The sequence below is a fragment of the Fukomys damarensis genome, unplaced genomic scaffold (assembly GCF_012274545.1).
Source record: "Fukomys damarensis isolate Sample0158 unplaced genomic scaffold, DMR_v1.0_HiC HiC_scaffold_13, whole genome shotgun sequence".
Classification (NCBI taxonomy): domain Eukaryota; kingdom Metazoa; phylum Chordata; class Mammalia; order Rodentia; family Bathyergidae; genus Fukomys; species Fukomys damarensis.
Genome location: NW_022900925.1, coordinates 15,152,100 through 15,169,033, shown reverse-complemented (window position 1 = coordinate 15,169,033; position 16,934 = coordinate 15,152,100). Strand labels below are relative to the sequence as shown.

At 45.3% G+C, this 16,934-nt stretch overlaps 2 protein-coding genes across 3 annotated transcripts in view; both read right to left on the bottom strand.

Moving 5' to 3' along the window:
* Positions 1-328, bottom strand: part of Rilp (Rab interacting lysosomal protein) — a 3,283-nt gene extending 2,955 nt beyond the window's left edge. Inside the window, exon 1 of the mRNA XM_010642404.3 lies at positions 5-328. Within this exon, the coding sequence (XP_010640706.1) occupies positions 5-120 (116 nt within the window). The 5' untranslated portion in view covers positions 121-328. The remainder of the gene's footprint in view (positions 1-4) is intronic.
* Positions 329-1,219: 891 nt separating this feature from the next.
* The window catches only part of Prpf8 (pre-mRNA processing factor 8), a 29,293-nt gene continuing 13,578 nt past the window's right edge, over positions 1,220-16,934 (bottom strand). For both annotated transcript variants that reach the window (XM_010642156.3, XM_033762859.1), the window contains 19 exons: positions 11,322-11,569; positions 11,025-11,204; positions 10,723-10,858; positions 10,432-10,601; positions 10,172-10,301; positions 9,908-10,054; positions 9,568-9,728; positions 9,092-9,283; positions 8,601-8,838; positions 8,361-8,489; positions 8,146-8,259; positions 7,803-7,976; positions 7,355-7,548; positions 6,419-6,658; positions 6,004-6,145; positions 2,289-2,429; positions 2,010-2,149; positions 1,704-1,906; positions 1,220-1,527 (listed from right to left, as the gene is read on the bottom strand). In XM_010642156.3, the coding sequence (XP_010640458.1) occupies positions 1,373-1,527; positions 1,704-1,906; positions 2,010-2,149; positions 2,289-2,429; positions 6,004-6,145; positions 6,419-6,658; positions 7,355-7,548; positions 7,803-7,976; positions 8,146-8,259; positions 8,361-8,489; positions 8,601-8,838; positions 9,092-9,283; positions 9,568-9,728; positions 9,908-10,054; positions 10,172-10,301; positions 10,432-10,601; positions 10,723-10,858; positions 11,025-11,204; positions 11,322-11,569 (3,234 nt within the window). In that variant the 3' untranslated portion in view covers positions 1,220-1,372. The remainder of the gene's footprint in view (positions 1,528-1,703; positions 1,907-2,009; positions 2,150-2,288; positions 2,430-6,003; positions 6,146-6,418; positions 6,659-7,354; positions 7,549-7,802; positions 7,977-8,145; positions 8,260-8,360; positions 8,490-8,600; positions 8,839-9,091; positions 9,284-9,567; positions 9,729-9,907; positions 10,055-10,171; positions 10,302-10,431; positions 10,602-10,722; positions 10,859-11,024; positions 11,205-11,321; positions 11,570-16,934) is intronic.

Below are 16,934 nucleotides of genomic sequence, written 5' to 3'. Positions count from 1 at the left end.
TTGCAGCTCCGCGCCCAGGGCCCCCGCTAGATGGTACACGAGCTCTGCGGCCGACCCCGACCCTGCGGGCTCTCGAGGCCCCCAGCCGGGTGGCCCAGACGCCGTCCTTCTGGGTTCCATTTTCCCCAAAGGCCAAGGACACCCCTACCCTCAACTGGGGCAGGAAAAAGCCAAACGACTCTGGCCCTAGAGAGTTAGGCTTCTAAGGGGCGGGGTATTAGCGACAAAGGAGGAGTGACTAAGTGAGAAGGCGCTGGGAATGGGGACAGTGCCCTAGTCCCTCGGGGCTGTCCCGTTCAAACCCCAAGGTCACAGGAAACCGGACAGCCAGCTCCCAGGCAGGCGTCCACGAGCTGAGGCCCAGGGCCGTAAGTGGTCACTTTAGGCAAGCCCTCCCCACAGCCACAGGTCCAGGCTCCACCCCCGGTCAGGACTCGGCCACGGGGCAGTTCAGTTTGAGATGAGATTCAGCAACAGGGCGTGACCTTCACCCCACAGCCCTCTGCCCACCAGGAGTGACAGAAATCTTATAAAGGAGCTAAGCGGGCTTCACAGCTATACCACAAACCACGGAGTTCCTAGCACAAGCGTCAGCCTCAAAGTGATACTGAGAAGCGGCATTTTGCAGAGAAACTAGCAAATGTAGTCAAGGAGGTAGTGTGAAAGCCAACCCCCACCTCGTATCAGTCAGGGAGAGGTCTGGCCCCAAAGGCCTGAGTCAGGGTGGCCTTGTGTTAGGGAATTGATCATGTTAAAGTATTTTGTGACACCGCCATCAGACTGCATTTTCCTGGTTCTTCATGTCTCTTAGAATGACTTCATGCTCTTAGCTTTAGTTTCCCTCCCACCAAGGACACAGCAAGACAGAAAAGTTAAACCTAAGTTTCTGCAAGACTGAACCCATAAAAGGCAACCCGCCTGATAGGTTAAAAGTAGCCCACTCCTCATAAATAAGCCATAGCCCCATCCAAAACCAATAAAAGCACCTTCCTTTCTCTGCTCTCTCCTCTCTCTCCCTGACTTGCCCTTCCCAGCCTGAATAAAGTCTCCTGTTGGACCTCTCGGTGTGCATGGCCTTAGTTGTTGAGTGTCGCTGTTCCCTTTCACCTTGTAACCTCTCAGGGCTGAGATCAGTACCCTGCTGTCAACAACTGCTCTCTCCCGGCTCCCAGTCTCATCCACATTCGGAATTTAGGCCATCACCTCGAACTCCTATTTATACAAAATTTATTGTAATATTTTGTTCAGGATTACAAGCCATCAACACAAGCACAAGAGGGGGAAGGGACCAAGCTGCTGAATGTCACCAACTTGTCTGTGAGAGAAATGGGCTCCACCCTTTGCGGGGGGTCTCAACAGGAGGAGTGAACAACTAGGCATAGAGGTCCTCCCGGTCTGCAGAATAGACCTCGCCTTCCTGCAGGAGAGCAAAGTTGAGGAAGTGGGAGGGTCTGTGAACTTCATGGTAGAACTCTTTGGGGTTTGCCAGCTGCAGCTCATACTTCATGTTGGGATCATGCCGGACACCTTAGAGGAGAAAGAAAGATCAAATGTTAACTAACAAGTGTCCACCTGCCACACCCAACCTGGGCCTCTAGATCTTTTCCAAGGGATCAGTTCCCAAGTGCTAAGGGTGATGGCTCACCTTACCCCTACCTCATCCCCACTTCTATACTGTGCCCTTCCCCCCAGAGCCCACTTACCCATGAAGTTGTAGTTCCACGAGGACTGAGCAGGGACCATGAAGAAGCCGAGGAAGCGGTCTGACAGCAGCATCTGGACCCTCTCATAATGCGAGGGGAGGTAACCCTTGGGGTTGTTGCCTTTGTCTGTGTTCTGGCGGCCCCATTCATAGCCACTGGGGGTCAGCTTGTAGGCTGTCAGCGTGCAGGAGCCTGGGGTGAAGCTGGGGGAAACAGGAGGACAGGATGAGAGCTCAGGCCCCCATTCCCATTCCCAGCCTGCAGTGCCTGCCCAACTGTATTTCCTACCAAGGAGCCCAAACCAACCTGCAAGTGATGATAATGGTCTTCTCACCATCCCAACTTGGGTTGTCAGCCATGATCTTGGCATGGGTTGTAACATCTTGTGGGGACAGCTGGGGAGACTCATTGGGCTGAGTGTGGATCCAACCTAAGGGCTCCATCTCCTACAGGCAAAGAGCAGTAAGAACTACCTTCAGAATCCCATATCCAGATAGAGTAAGATGCCCGTCCTCCCAGCACCTCTCTGATGGCCAGAAGCCTATTCTCCAGGTCCCACACTCCTATGCTCCATTATTCTCGCACCTTGAGGTACTCATGCTGAGGCAGCTGGCCAGGCAGATGAACGGTCTGGTGAGTGCCCCACTGTGGCACCATCACAATGCAGCGGATCTCCTTCACCTGGGGGTTATCTGGCGGGCTCACCCCATACAGGTATCCTGCAATCTGGAAAAGGGAGGATCAAGAACCAAAGCTATTATTCTTAATATCAGGCCAGAGTCTGGGCTGTCAGCTTGTGTTTCCTGCCAACCTCAAAAGCTAAAGTAAGTTTCTTAAAATGCGCCAGAAGCCCTTGCATCATAATCACCTGGAAGAGTGCTTGGTCAAAATCTTGCACACGGGAGGAAGCAGCATGGGCCTGACCAGTGTCAGCCTGCCACCTCTACTGTCGCCGTGTCCCAGTCAGACCTCACTGGCCAAGCTTGACCTGCTCTGGCCTGCCAGGGCTCTGCAGCTACGGAGTTGCAGTTCCCAATGAAAATCATGACACAGAATATTTGGGTGATGTATAACTGAAAGATCTTTCTAAAATCACAGAATACAAAAACATTAATGCATTTGAGAAAGCGGTGAAGTTTGAGGGGGAAAAAAGCAACCACTTTCCTGATTTGCAACTTGTCTGGATGCAAAGATGTTCGTGGACATGAATAGCCAGGGGTCTGACAGCAATGAAGAGGACTATGACCCAAACTGTGAGGAGGAAGAGGATAAGGATCCTGGGGACATAGAGGGCTATTATGTGGGAGTAGCTAGTGATGTGGAGCCGCAAGGGATTGATGCCTCCGATGTGGAGCAGTACCAGTTCACTTGCTTGATCCATAAGGAGTCTGAGGGTGCCCTCAATGAACACATGACCAGCTTAGCCTCTGTCCTAAAGAAGTATCTGTGAACTGGTTAAGTAAAAAGAAGCCTGTGGTGCAGTGGTATTACAGAAAACAAGGGCAGGAGTATGAACACCTGCAGCCCAGCCGGCCAGAGCAAGCTAGAAGCCCCACACAGCCAAGGGAGGACAGCAAGGACAGCAGTGCCCAGTGCGGCTCTGGTTTTCTGCTTGCTTCAGGACCTATGACTGAATGTGAAGAAGGACTGCCAGGCACCAGGCCTTTGCATCCTCATGGACAGACGCACACTGCCCCTTCTCCCTAAGCAACTTCCCCTCTAGGGCTCGCGACAGGAGACGGGCACGCAGTTCACCCCTCCAGCTCTCCAGTGAGTGCACCAGGGACAGACTGGGCCTAGACACTGGGCACGCAGCATGAGTGGAGACAACAAAGATTCCACATGCACTGGCCTTACCTTGTAGCATCAGGGAAGGCACAGGGATGGATACAAGAGATAGCAAAAGGACAGACATTAGAGGGGAACCAAACAGACATGCAGAGTATATGGCCTTTATGCCACAGGCAGTGTGAAGACTGAACCTAAAATGGGGACAGATGACTTAAGAGGAACTCAGGAGGCACAGAATGAGTAGGGCAAGAGCCAAGGGGAGTCATTTCTGGCAGAAAGTACAGCATGTGCAAAGGCCCTAAGGACACAGCACGCTGGGCACACTGAAGGGACTGAAAGAGTGGGTCTAACACCTGGATTTCAACCTTTTGGCTCATCTGCAGTGATTGAAGAGGAACTGTCATGAGTTACACATAAAATGTATCAATAAGTAATGGATACAAGTAATAAACTGTCCTTTATTTTTAAAAAATTGCACATGGACCTCATTTCAGACTTCCTCTATCAAAGCTTCTGGAGTGGAGTCCTGGGGAGCACACTGCTCACAAGCTCCCCAACTGATAATTACGGAGTACACTATCCATAAGCAAGCACATGGCTTAATGAATTTTCACAAGCTGAATATACACCTGGAAAACCAGCATTTTCTAATTTTTTATTGCTATCAACAAAGATAAACTTTTCCTATAAAGTCACTCCCATAGGATACTAACAATCTTCAAATTTGCTAAACTGATGGCTATAACATGGTGATTTAGAAAATGTAAAAATTCCTGATTATTTTATTTTTGGAGACGGGGTCTCACTATGCCCTTCAGGGTGGACTTGAACTCATGTAGTCTAGTCTGGCCTCAAACTTGAAGGAATATTCCTGCCACAGCCTCCCAAGTGCTGGGATTACGAGCATGTGCCACCAACCATGCCTGGCCTCTATTGTTGTTGTTTTTTTGGTACTGGGGATCAAACTCGGGTCCTTGCGCTTGCGAGTCAGGCAGTGGAACCACTGAGCTAAATCCCCAGCCTCTGTTGTTGTTTTTGAGGCAGGATCTTGTTATGCAGCCCAGGCTGGCCTTGAACTCACTATGTAGCCCAAACTGGCCTCAAACTCACGGCCATCCTCTTGCCTTAGCCTGAGTGCTGGGATCATAGGCACGTGCCACCATGCTGGCTACATATTCCTGATTACTAAAGGCACATGTCTTTTCATATTATATTTGCCATTTACAGTTCCTTTTCTGAACTACCTTCCTTTGTGTCTGTCTGTCCTTCTGTCCTTTCTTTCTATCTTAGTGCTGGGGATTGAACCCAGGTTCTTGTACATGCTACTGAACATGTTCTATTGAAATATAACCTCAGACTGACTCCTGAATTTTTCTTTTCTTAATCTCTTTTCATTCTTCTACAGTTATTTATTTTTTTATTTTCCCTACTACTAGGGATTGAATCTAAGGACACTTTACCCCTGAGCTATATTCCCAACCTTTTTTTAAAATTTTGAAACAGGGCATCACAAAATTATCTCTACTGATAAGATTACAGATGTATGCCATTGCGCCTGGCTTCTACAGTTATCTTTTTTTTTTTTTTTGGTACCGAGGATCAAACTCAGGACCTTGCGCTTGCGAGGCAGGCACTGAAACCACTGAGCTAAATCCCCAGCCCAACAGTTATCTTTTAAATATTAACTTGAAGGCCAGGATTTAGTTCGGTGGCGCCACACCTGCCTTCCAAGCATAATCCCAGGTACCACCCCCCAACAAAATTAACTTGAAAATTCCTACTTCTACTAAATAGACAGATGAATACACAGAAAAATGTCCTCTTCTAGACACTAATCCATTATTTCAGAGTAATACAAATCTTTCTCCTTTTTAGTTTGTCTTTTGTAATACCCTTTGTCACAAACTATTTGATTATAGTTTTGTGTTTTATGCATTTTTTATTTTTGAGATAAAGTCTTGCTATGTCATTCAGGCTGGTCTTGAACAACTCTGTATATAGTCCAGGATAGCCTCAAACTTGTAGTAATTGTCGTGCCTCAGCCTCCAAGTGCTGGAATTACAGGCATGAGCCACCACACCAGCTCTTTTTTTTTTTTTCTTCACACCAGTTTTTTTTGTTTTGTTTTTTAAAGAAGTTTATCCCAACATTGAGATCAATATATCATCAGCAGCTTAGTATTTTATATTCAGATTTTTACCCAGATTTAGTAAGACAGGGTCCTACCTTTCCCCAACTGTCTCATTATATTTAATCTCACAGATTTGATATAACACATCAACAAACATAAATCTATTTCTGACTATTTTCTTCCACAACTTCTGAGCCAATCCAGCTTTATAAAACATTTTGCTGTCTCATGAACACTAAAGCTTCCTGTTATTCTGGCTACTTTTTGTCATTATTTCTCCACAAATCTTGTAACAAGCATGTTAGGTTCCAGGAAACACCAGCTGAGTTTTAGCATATAAACATATGGGCACACAGTGTGGCCCAGGTGAGCACTCACTTGGGCACGAAGGTCAGATATGCAGATAAATTTCTTGAGCACATTCTTGGGAAGGATATAGGTGTAACCAGTTTCCTTAATGTCATCAGATGAAACATAAATGTGATTGGTCCGAAGGTGCAGGTTGGCAGCAGATATGGCCCTAAAAACAGGTAGGGAATGTTAGCACCTCCCATTCCAAGCATCTGTGGCAGTGCCGTTAGGCCTTTCCATCCCTACAATACTGGGGACGGAATCCAGGGCCTTTGCACTGAGCTGCACAGATCCCTCGGACTTATTTTTTTCGAGACAGGATCTTGCTAAGTCACCCAGGCTGGGCTCAAACTTGTGATCTTCCTGCCTCAGCTTCCCAGAGTGTGGGAATTACAGGCTTGCACCATGGCCCGCTCATCCCTGCCTTCTTGCTTCACATTACCTGACCCTCCATTCAGTCTTTGATGAGAAAGTCTGGGTCTCATAGTTACTCGTGGTGGAGGTAATGATCTCATCACCATGTTTGTTGACAGTGCGAGTCTGTGTTGCAGTCAGCTGGGATTGTTCCTTGGTCTGCTTCTCAATCTCAGCTATCTGCTGCCGCTGCTGTGACGGTGCTGATATCTCCATTCCCAGGATGATGTCTCTAATTTCTGATTGTGTCAGTGATGCCACGTTCACACTGGAGGGACAGAGTTAGTTACTCAAGCATTTTGTTCTCTTAAATCACTTTTGCCTTCATAGCTAGCCTATGACTTGGTACAAGCGAAGTTCGTATTTTTGCCCAAATAATCCTCAAGTGACACCTGTGAACAAAGCGTGGAGCGGAGATGCACTAATACTGCTAAGAGATGAGCAGGATGACACCTGCATGAATAACTACTGGCTATTGAGCATCCATAACTTCCACTTTTCCCTTCACAAAAGAGTGCCCTGGAATAGTACAATTCTCAAAAACGGAAACCACAGAAACTCTAGAAAATGGGGTTCTCAGTCAGAGGTGGCATTATTAGTGGCCCTAACAGGTACTTAGTAATCTATGGATATTTTTGGTTGCTATGAGAGGGTGGGAGAGAATGGAAGAGGCATTCGTGTGATAACAGCAAAGGACTTAGAGCCCTGTTCTGACAGTAAAGAAATGCCCTGCTCAAAAAGGTAACAATGCCTGCACAGAGGCCAGGAGTCAGACTGAAGCCTGAAAAGTCAGACAGTGTCCATACCAGGTAAAGGACCTGCTTCTCTGCTATAGGCATTTCTGTGATAATGTGAGAAAGCTCTGATCCTAAATGTTTCCAAACTCCAGAACTAAGATACTGAATCTCCTAGTGCACCTTTTTGGACTCTCCAGTCTACTCCCACCACCCCTGCCCATCCTCACTTGTTTTTCTTGCCATAGTCGGCCAAGATCAGATCCTTGAGCTGCACCTCCACCTTGATCCACTCCTCATCTGTCAGGGTGGGCCAGATGTGGTGGGGTTCTGTAATAGTAGTCTTGTCTGGCTTCAGGATCACCTTCGCCCGGTCATTGTTCACATGTAGGGCACGCAGAATCAGGATGAGACGGGAGAAAGCCTGGGAAGAGATTTGGGAGGGGGTGGGGAGTCAGCCGCTTGAGGCTTTTCCCCCTTTCTGTCTTTTCAGAAAACCTAAGAACTGATTTTAAATTTTCAGGTCCTACCTCTTCACTAGTCAGCAGAATTTCTGCCCCAACTACATGTTGAAAATTTGAAAATGGCCGCAATAAGATGAGGAAATCTAAAGCACAGGATCTTCTCCTGACCCAAACCCACTGCTCTTAAAGACTCTGCCTCAGGTTGACTTCCTACCGTGTAGGATGAGATAGTCTTGAGCCAGTCATCATAGAGGTTGAAGAGAACCATCTGAGGCTCAGTGGCTTTAAGGATAAGATCCCCAAACTTTTCCACCTTGAGACAAGCCTGGAAGGGGAGTTGGAGCTCCGATCCTTTGATCACGATGTTGGGGAAGTCCAGTAAGTGTACCTAAGACAAGAACAGGTCCAGGATTTAAAAAGCAGTGTCTGAGGCTCAGTAAAAGAGCACTTGCCTAGCATGTGCAAGGCCTTGAATATAACCCCCAGAATTACAAAAAATTCCTGAAAAACAGTCTGGAGGTCTGTCTTCCTTCCTTCCCTCCTATGCACCCTCTTACCTCCAATGGATCCAGCATGCCCTTTCTGGTGACAATAATCTGCTTGGGCTGCTCCTCCACAGGCAGAGATCGAATCAGGGCAGCCACTTCCTCAGCTGTCTTCCATTTGGCCAGCTAAAAAGTAAGAGAGAAGAAAATAGAAATTGAGCCTCTACCTTCCTAAGAATATTTAGAAGGGTGATTAAGAGACAGCTTCTACCCTTTAACCTGCTTACCTGGCCCAAACGCTTCTGTCCAGCCCACACAGATGTGTGGATTATCTTAAGGAAGAGCTGCCCTGTGCGTGGGTTGAAGATAAAGATGGCCCCGTTGATAGGTTTGGTTGTCAAGTTCCCTTCAAAGGTCTAAAGAATTTAGAGTAATTTAGTCAGCATGGCTTCGTCCCAACGTGTACACACGTACTCTTCCCGTAGGCATATGATGCCCCGTACCTCTGAATTGCTTTGAACACTCACCTTGTGGATAGTCACTCTGTAGACATTAGTGTCATCCACAAACCAGATGATCTGATTGGAGAAGAGCTCGCCATAGTTCTGAGAGGACAGGTAAGGCTCAGTGGGCTCAGATGAATAGAGCTGAAGCCCCTTGCGGATTCGTTCACGTAACACATACAAGGCAGGGTTTGCCTTCATGATCTTGGCCATGGCCTGTTGTATGAGAGGTTTGCTGCCTGGGAACCAGTTTCCATAGGCACTGTGAAGATGAGGCAGGCAAGAAAAGTTAAGTCCATGCTGCCAGCCACAAGATCAAGGTAAAATGTAACTACAAAGAAACAAAGACTGCTGGCCATGGGGACAATAATCTGCTCATGCAAAGAGACACTGAGAGAAGAGTCAGTGACTCAGAGAGGGAAAGACCAAACCTCATCTCACTTTGGAAAACTAAAATACTTCTACATTAAAGTATGAAGCTAAAGAGCAATACATGCTTCTGAGTCCTAACTTACCTGTGCAGGTTATAGGCCAGGTCAATGGCAATGAGCACACCTGTGGGTGAAGGATAAATACTCATGTTGTCTGTGGTGTAATCCAGGAATTTGGCCCGGGCATAGCGCTCAATGTCATGGGAATCATAGTCTCCCCAGCGCAACTGGATGTCAATCCAATACTTCTGAGTGGTGGTGCTGTCCATCACATCCCTGAAGGTAGAGAAAGGTACAATTTTCATGAAGTTACAGGTATAACTGATGTTGGTGTCCCCAGAACCATGAGAACCATTATACCTAAATCCCCAAACCATCAGTCCCTTCTGTCCATTGCAGATCAGTAAGACCCCAAATAATCAGCAATCTGACTTAAGGTGTGTTGATAGGCTCCACATTTGAAAGAAAGGCAGACAAGGACAATTCTTAAAGTAGTAATGCTAGAAGAACAGTAATACTGAGGTTCCTGGTTCCCTAGAGCTAGGTTATAAAACACTTACTTGGAGTCTGCCAGCAATGAAGGCCGAGAAACATTCCACTTATAGGAGGCAAAGAGCAGTATGTCTGCACAGGAAGAGTTCATCTTATAGGACTTTCTAGGATGGATTGTCTCCTTTTGTACTGTCTCAATTTCCAGTGCATCTAGTTCCTGGTCAAACACCTGAAAGAGGAAAGATCTTGCATTTATTACAAAAGCTTATTTACAACAAGCTGCTAGAATTTAAGATAACAAGGTAACAGGAGCCTCATCCTGAGGTTAGAAGGGGGATTTTCCATCCACAAACGAGCAAGCTGACCTCACTCTTTTTGTGTTATCCTCACCCCTCAATTCTAGCCCACCTGACACAAGTCCATAACAATGCTCTCATGGATCTTCTGCCATAAGTGAGCTCGGAAGATCTGGATGAGAGAGATCTTCAGCGTGGGGATCTTGCCATGCATGAAGATACCTGTCAGGTCCAGCTGTACCTGAAAGCCCACATATACCTGCCGGAACAGAGAATGTGATATCACAGATCAAGAGACTCTGGTTCTCAGGACATAATTAAGTCTGTGGAAACATGTTTTTAGTTTTCATCTTCCTTGTCCAACAATCACACTTACATTGGCTCGATTAATGGTTGGGGACCACCAGAGGGTGAATCTACGATTGGGAATCTGGTTCAATCCTGATCGCTGAGCATTCGTTAGCTTTTTCCACTTCATGGACTCTTCAAATCCACTGGCCTTTTCCCTGGGAAGTAGAAGAACTAAGTGAGATGACCTCCAGGGGATGGGTGTCTGAAACACTATACTAGACCACAAAAGCACAGAAGGGGTGAGTTCAGAGGGTTTTGACAGTCCCAGTGAAAGAGAGTCCTTACCAGAAAAGACCCTCCCAGGTAGGGAAGTAAGTGCCCTTGAAGAGTGTGTGTTCCAGAATGCCTTCCACACCACCCAGGGCCTGGATCATATCTGTACGGTAGTTGTTTAGATTCCAGAGCTTCCCATCATGCCGCTGGTGTGTCCACCAGAAAGGGTTCTGCTTCAAAACCTAGATGGTAAGGTAGTTACAATCAAAATTCTAGGTGGATGCCTACTTTCATTAAGTTTCTGGGAATGGTCATCAGTTTTACAGATTCAAGGAAAACCCTTCAATAATCCCCTCCACATACTTGGTACTGCTTAAAGTCAGTTCGGACACGCCAGCCCTTATCATAAGCCAATGTGTGCCGGTCCTTCTGGAAAAGGGTATTGATTCGAGGAATGCCGCGATCCCATGAGTCTTCTAGATCTTCTAAAGTTAGCCGTCTGACCAAGAAAATAAGATTGAGGTCTTAAATACTTTCTCATGTGAAGAGTTTAATATTCCTTCCTACCCTTCTAAAAGCATGGTATGCTTTGCCCACAACCTCCACACAAGACTCAAAATTCACCCACCCCGCCTCAGGAATGGCATACCCTCAGGGATGCCCACCTGTTCTGAGCAATGGCCTCTTGTCTCTTGAGTGCATACTCAGCCCAGACCCGCTGAGAATCAATGAACTCACTCTCCCATGGCTGTATGTAGCGGTACAAGTTGGGAATCAACTGGTCTTCTTCATGGCTCATTCCTGAGCGAAAATGTGTGATACCGACATCAGTCTGCTTAGACCACCTGTTTTGGACAACCAAGATTAGAGATAAACATAAAGTCTAAAAGTAAGGAAACACTCCTTTCCCTCAGGGTTTAAGCAACAGAGTCTAGCACTAAAGATTTTCAACCCAGCCCTACCTGAGGTCAGACTGAGGGATGAGCACATGGCCCATTGAGAGCATGCCGAGTCCACCCAACTCCTTTGGGGTGTAGAACACAACAGGGGGGAAACGACTTGGCATCTTAGAGTTGAGTCCAATCTTGATACGTGTCTGGATCTTGTTCTCACACTTTACTAGCAAGTCCAAGAGTTCTTGGGTATTCACCACAGCTTCCCGAAAGTATGTCATAAGGCCAATTAGAGCTGTATTCCACTTATTCACAATCTAAAATTAGTGGGAAAGAGTAAATTCTAGATGAGCCATGGGGGTAGAAGGTGGTACTATGGAGCACGATTCCATTTGTGACATCCCTAGTACACAAGAATGAGTTGAGCTCAACATCATTAGTTAATAGAGAAATATAAATCAAAACCATAATAAGCTAATACTTCACACCACTAGGACAGACATAATCAAAAGAACACAAACATTAGTAAGTATACAGAGAAAATCGAACCCTCAAACACTGCTGGTGAGACTATAAATGGGTGCAACTGCTTTGGAAACTGGCAGTCCCTCAAAAGAATGGTGAGCATATGACCCAGCAATTCCACTCTCGGCTGTATATCCAACAGAACTTAAAACATTACATCCACACAAAAACTGACACAAGCATTCATAATAGTGCTAGTCATAATTGCTAGAAAGTAGGGAAAAAAGCCAAATTTATATAAACTTAAAAAAGGATAAGCAAAGTATGGTAATCCATAAAAAGGACTAAAATACTAACACAGGCTACAATATGTACCATTTTGTTTAAAAAAAGAGAGAGAGAGAGAGAGAGAGACAGCCAGGCATAGTGGTGCACGCCTGTAATCCCAGCACTCGGGAGGCTGAGGCAGGAGGATCGCTGTGAGTTCAAGATCAGCCTGGGCTACATAGTGAGTTCCAGGTCAGTCTCAACTACATAGTGAGACCCTGTCGCAAAAAACCAAAAAAAGAAAAGAAAAGAAAAGAGACGAGAGAGAGAGAGAGAGAGAGAGAGAGAGAGGGAGGGAGGGAGGGAGAGAGAGAAAGGCTGTTGTGTCCAGAATAGGCAAATCCACACAAACAGGAAGGAGATGCCATGGCTAGAAGGTGAGGGATGGTGGTAGGTAGAAGCTGAGGGAATGTTCATGGGAATTTTTTTGGGGTGATGAAAATATGAAACGGGACGGTAGGAATGGTTACAAACTTATGAATATACTAGACATCACTGAATTACATAGCTTTAAAATTGTGTCAATTTCAGGGTATGTGAATTATATTTCAATTAAAAAATAATTCAATATAAACACTGTTAAAATAAGACCAAATACAGTAATCTCAGGGATGGCAGGGAATGAAAATGATGAAAACAAAAACAACCTATTAAAGAGCTTGGGTGGGGGAAGAAAAAAAAAAAAAAAGAGCCTGGCATGGTGGCACACGCCTGTAATCCCAGCAGCGGCAGAGGCAGGAGGATTGCTGTAAGTTCGAGGCCAGCCTGGGCTACACAGTGAGTTCCAGAGCGGTCTGAACTATATAGTGAGACCCTGTCTCAAAAAAAAAAAAAAAAACCACCTGATCTTTAATCTTAACAAACTAGAAAAGTAAAAGCAAATTAAATCCAAAGTACATAATCCAAAATAAGGACACTGTATGAGCAAAAAAAATCAATGAAGGGCTGGGGAGTTAGCTCAGCAACACTATGCCTGCCTTGCAAGCACAAGGTCCTGACTTCAAGCCCTGGTACAAAAAAAAAAAAAAAAAAAAGGACACATCACAAAATACCAAATGATACAATTAAGACCTTAAGGTAAAGAATATATCTTCTGGCAAATTACTGCAGTGAAAAATCACATTGGCTGCAATCATCAGACACCTATTCAAGGGCCCAGGTTTCAGTGGGAGGGAAAAAAGGAAACACAGGCAGGCAGGCAGGAATGAATTTGCCTTGAGCAAACAGTAGTATTGAGACAAGTGGGGAAGAGAAGGCTGAAGCATCCAGCACATCTGTCCACAGGGTGAGACAATCAAGGCAGCAGAGCTATCTATGTAAGGAGGGTTGGCCCAAATGGGCCAGATGCGGGGCTTGATGCAAGCTGACTCCAGTAGCACAGTTCCCACCACATTTAGTGAATGCTCTCACTGTACATGGCTCTTGAAATAGCCAGCTGCATGATTTGAATTCCAGAATACTCCATTTCTATTGTAGCTGCCACTGTTTTATTCCTCAAGGTAAGGGAGTATGAATGAATTCCTGACAAGTCCAATATTCCCTTTTACTTTTCTGGTAATGGGAATCAAACCCAGGACCTTGCACTTGCCAGGCAGGAGCAGAGCCATTGAGCTACATCCCTGGTTCTTCTTTTTACTTCTGTTTTTTATTTTGTTTGACACAGGGTTTCAATATGTAGTTTAGGCTGGATTTCATCTCACTACGTACCCCAGGCTGGCCTTGAACTCTCACCAGATCCTACTGCCTTAGCCTCTGGAGTGCTGGGATTACAGGTGTGTGTTTCCACACCTGATCCTTTCACCTTTTAAAAATTTTTTTCTTTTCTTTTTCACTGCTAATAATTGAACCTAGGGCCTCACACTTTTTACTTTTTAAAACCACTTGTTGCCTGATATTAGGTTCTAAATAGTAGAAACTCTGATATTTTCACCCTATCTTTTTTTGAGATAGGATCTCACTATGTAGCCCAGGCTGGCCTTGAACTCAAGTGATCCTCCTGCCTCAGCCTGAGTATTGGGATTACAGGTTTGTGCCACCATGCTCCAGTCCTTTTTTCCCTTGGTTTTTTGAGATTTCAAAGCCTGACACTAATTCAAAGGGTACTACTATAAGTTCTAATAATACTTAAAACTTTTCAAAATGTAGGCACAATTAACTAACCCCTGAGCAACATACTTAAACCCTCCCATGTCGCTCCCATTCAAAATACCTGCCTTGGGGCCGGGGATTTAGCTTTGCAAACACAGGGATCTGAGTTCCATCCCCAGTACCAAAAAACAAAACAAAACAACCCAACCTGCCTTGACCTACAGCTTCCTCTAGGTGGCATCCAATGTTCTCACTCCATCTCTGGCAGACTGACAGCCTCGCTGTCTCCACTCCCTCATTTCCCATAAAGCCACACCCACTGCCATCTGGCTTCTATCCCCACTATTTCTGAAACAGCTGTAAGGTCACTAATGACGTCCTAACTGCCAAGTCCAATGGATACTTTTCAGTCCTTATCTAACTCAAATGCTCTTAGGCAACTAACATTGCTAAGCAGCTACTCCAGTTCTAGACATCATTCCTTCCAGCCTTGGATCCAGTGTCCCAGCACTCTCCTGGGGGTCTGACTGCAGTGCTTCTGGGTGTTCCCTATGGCCCCAAGCTTGTCCCTCAGTTCATCTGAATCTACATTCTCCCTGGTGGCCTGGTGGTCTTGCTCACTCAAGCTTTCAACAAATTCCTTTACGTCTTCAACCCAGACCTCTTTACCAAACTTCACACATATATACTTGATTTATTTTTTTTTGTGGTACCGGGGATTGAACTCAGGTCCTTGCGCTTGCAAGGCAGGCCACCAAACCACTGAGCTAAATCCCTGGCAACTTCACATGCACACACACACACACACACACACACACGTATGTACATGTATGTGTCCCAGACTTCAATATAAGTAAATATTTGCTGGACAACTCCACCTGGATATTCTCACAAACTTCCAACTTTACCTATCTTAAATTTATTCCTTGTTCCGCTTAAACCTGCTTTTCAGGGCTGAGAATATAGCCACTGGAGAAGAGCACTTGTCTAGTATATTATAGGGCCTGGGTTCAACCTCCAGCCCCCCAAACCAAAAAGACAAGCTGGACATAGTGGCACATACTTGTAGTCCTAGCTACTCCAGTGGCCAAGAGGGGAGGATTGCTTGAGTTCAGGAGTTTCTAATAGTTTCTCTGGGGTGAAAAACTAAAAGTGTAAATAAGATCCAAATTGTATAACTGACACTGTGAAATAGGAAGAAAAGATCTAAAGGTGTAGGGGAAGTGGGAAGGACAGGGGAAAGGAAATAAGGGAAAAGTAAAAATATGAGAATACAAAAAATTGAAAACAAAGTCTTTGTAAATAGGGAAGGGTGAAGGGGGTAAAGGAAGGGCAGGGGTACAGAGAAAAAATGAGAAACAAGATACATCATGTAAAGGTACAAGAGCCCAATGATGAATGTAACTATACTGTATGCTTAAAAAGTACCAATAAACTCAATAAAAAAATAATATAACATTAAATTATAATAGTGGCTATGCGTTACAATTAAACACATCTGCTTCCACAAAATAAAAAAAAAAAAAAAAAAAGACCTAGGACAATACACTGAGACTGTCTCAAAAGAAAATAAATACAATTTTGAAAAGAAAGTAAAATGGCTCTTCATGTAGGGTGTGGTGGCACACACCAGCACTTGGGAGGCTTGTGCAGACTGCACTTGCGTAGTCCAGGCAGTACTGCCTCAAGTTCGAGGCCAGCTTGGGCTACATAGTAAATTCAAGGACACCCTGAACTAGAAGAGCTCTCTTGTAGTCTCTCAGTTGATGGCTAGAAGACATCCATCTAGTTACCCATAATAAACTCTAAAAGTTATTTTTTCACTTCTTCCCTTCCTGGCAGAACTGGCATCCCAACAATAAAAAGATCTGCTGATCTCACCTGCTAATTACCAATTCCTGTTCCCTGAGGCAAGTACTCTACTGCAGATATACACCCAGCCCTAATAGGATTTTTTTTTTTCTTTTTCAGTATTTAGGACTGAATCCAAGGGCACTATACCACTGAACTACATCCCCAACCCTTTTTATTTTTTTGAGACAGGGTCTCACTAAATTGAATAGGCTATCCTTGAACGTGCAATCCTGCTTCAGCCTCCCACTTAGCTAGGATTACTGCTATGCGCCAGCAAACCCGTTCTAACGAGATTTTTTTTTTTTTTTTTTTAGACAGGGTTTCATTGGCCTTGAATTCACAATGCTGTCTCAGCTTTCTGGGTGCCAGGATTAACAGGCATGGGCCACCACACCAGGTAAACAAGATTCTTAGTAAGATATGGCTCCTGTCCATTTACCCAGACTTGTTTCCTAACATTCCCAACTTGACAACTTCAGCAAACTTTTTTTTTTGGGGGGGGTACCAGGGATTGAACTCAGGTCCTTGTGCTTGCAAGGCAGGCCACTGAACCTCTGAGCTAAATCCCTGGCCCTCCAGCACTTTTACCAGCCCCAGGGGTACCATGCTAGGCATATCTGCTCACCTCTAAAGCTGAATGCCCTCCTTTGCCTGCTTTATCACATTCTGCATCTCTTTTTGTCTATTTTTGTGGTTTCTTTTCTTTTCTTTTTTCTTTTCTTTTTTTTTTTTGGTACTGGGGATCAAACTCGGGACCCTGTGCATATGAGGTAAGCGGCGGCACCACTGAGCTAAATCCCCAGCCCTGTTTGGTTTTGTTTTTTTGAGACAGGCTCTCATTATGTAGTTCAAGCAGGCCCTGAAATCACTATGTAGCCAGGCTAACTTTGAATTCACGGCAATCCTCATGCCTCAGCCTCTCAAGTGATGGGGTTATAGGTGTGTGCC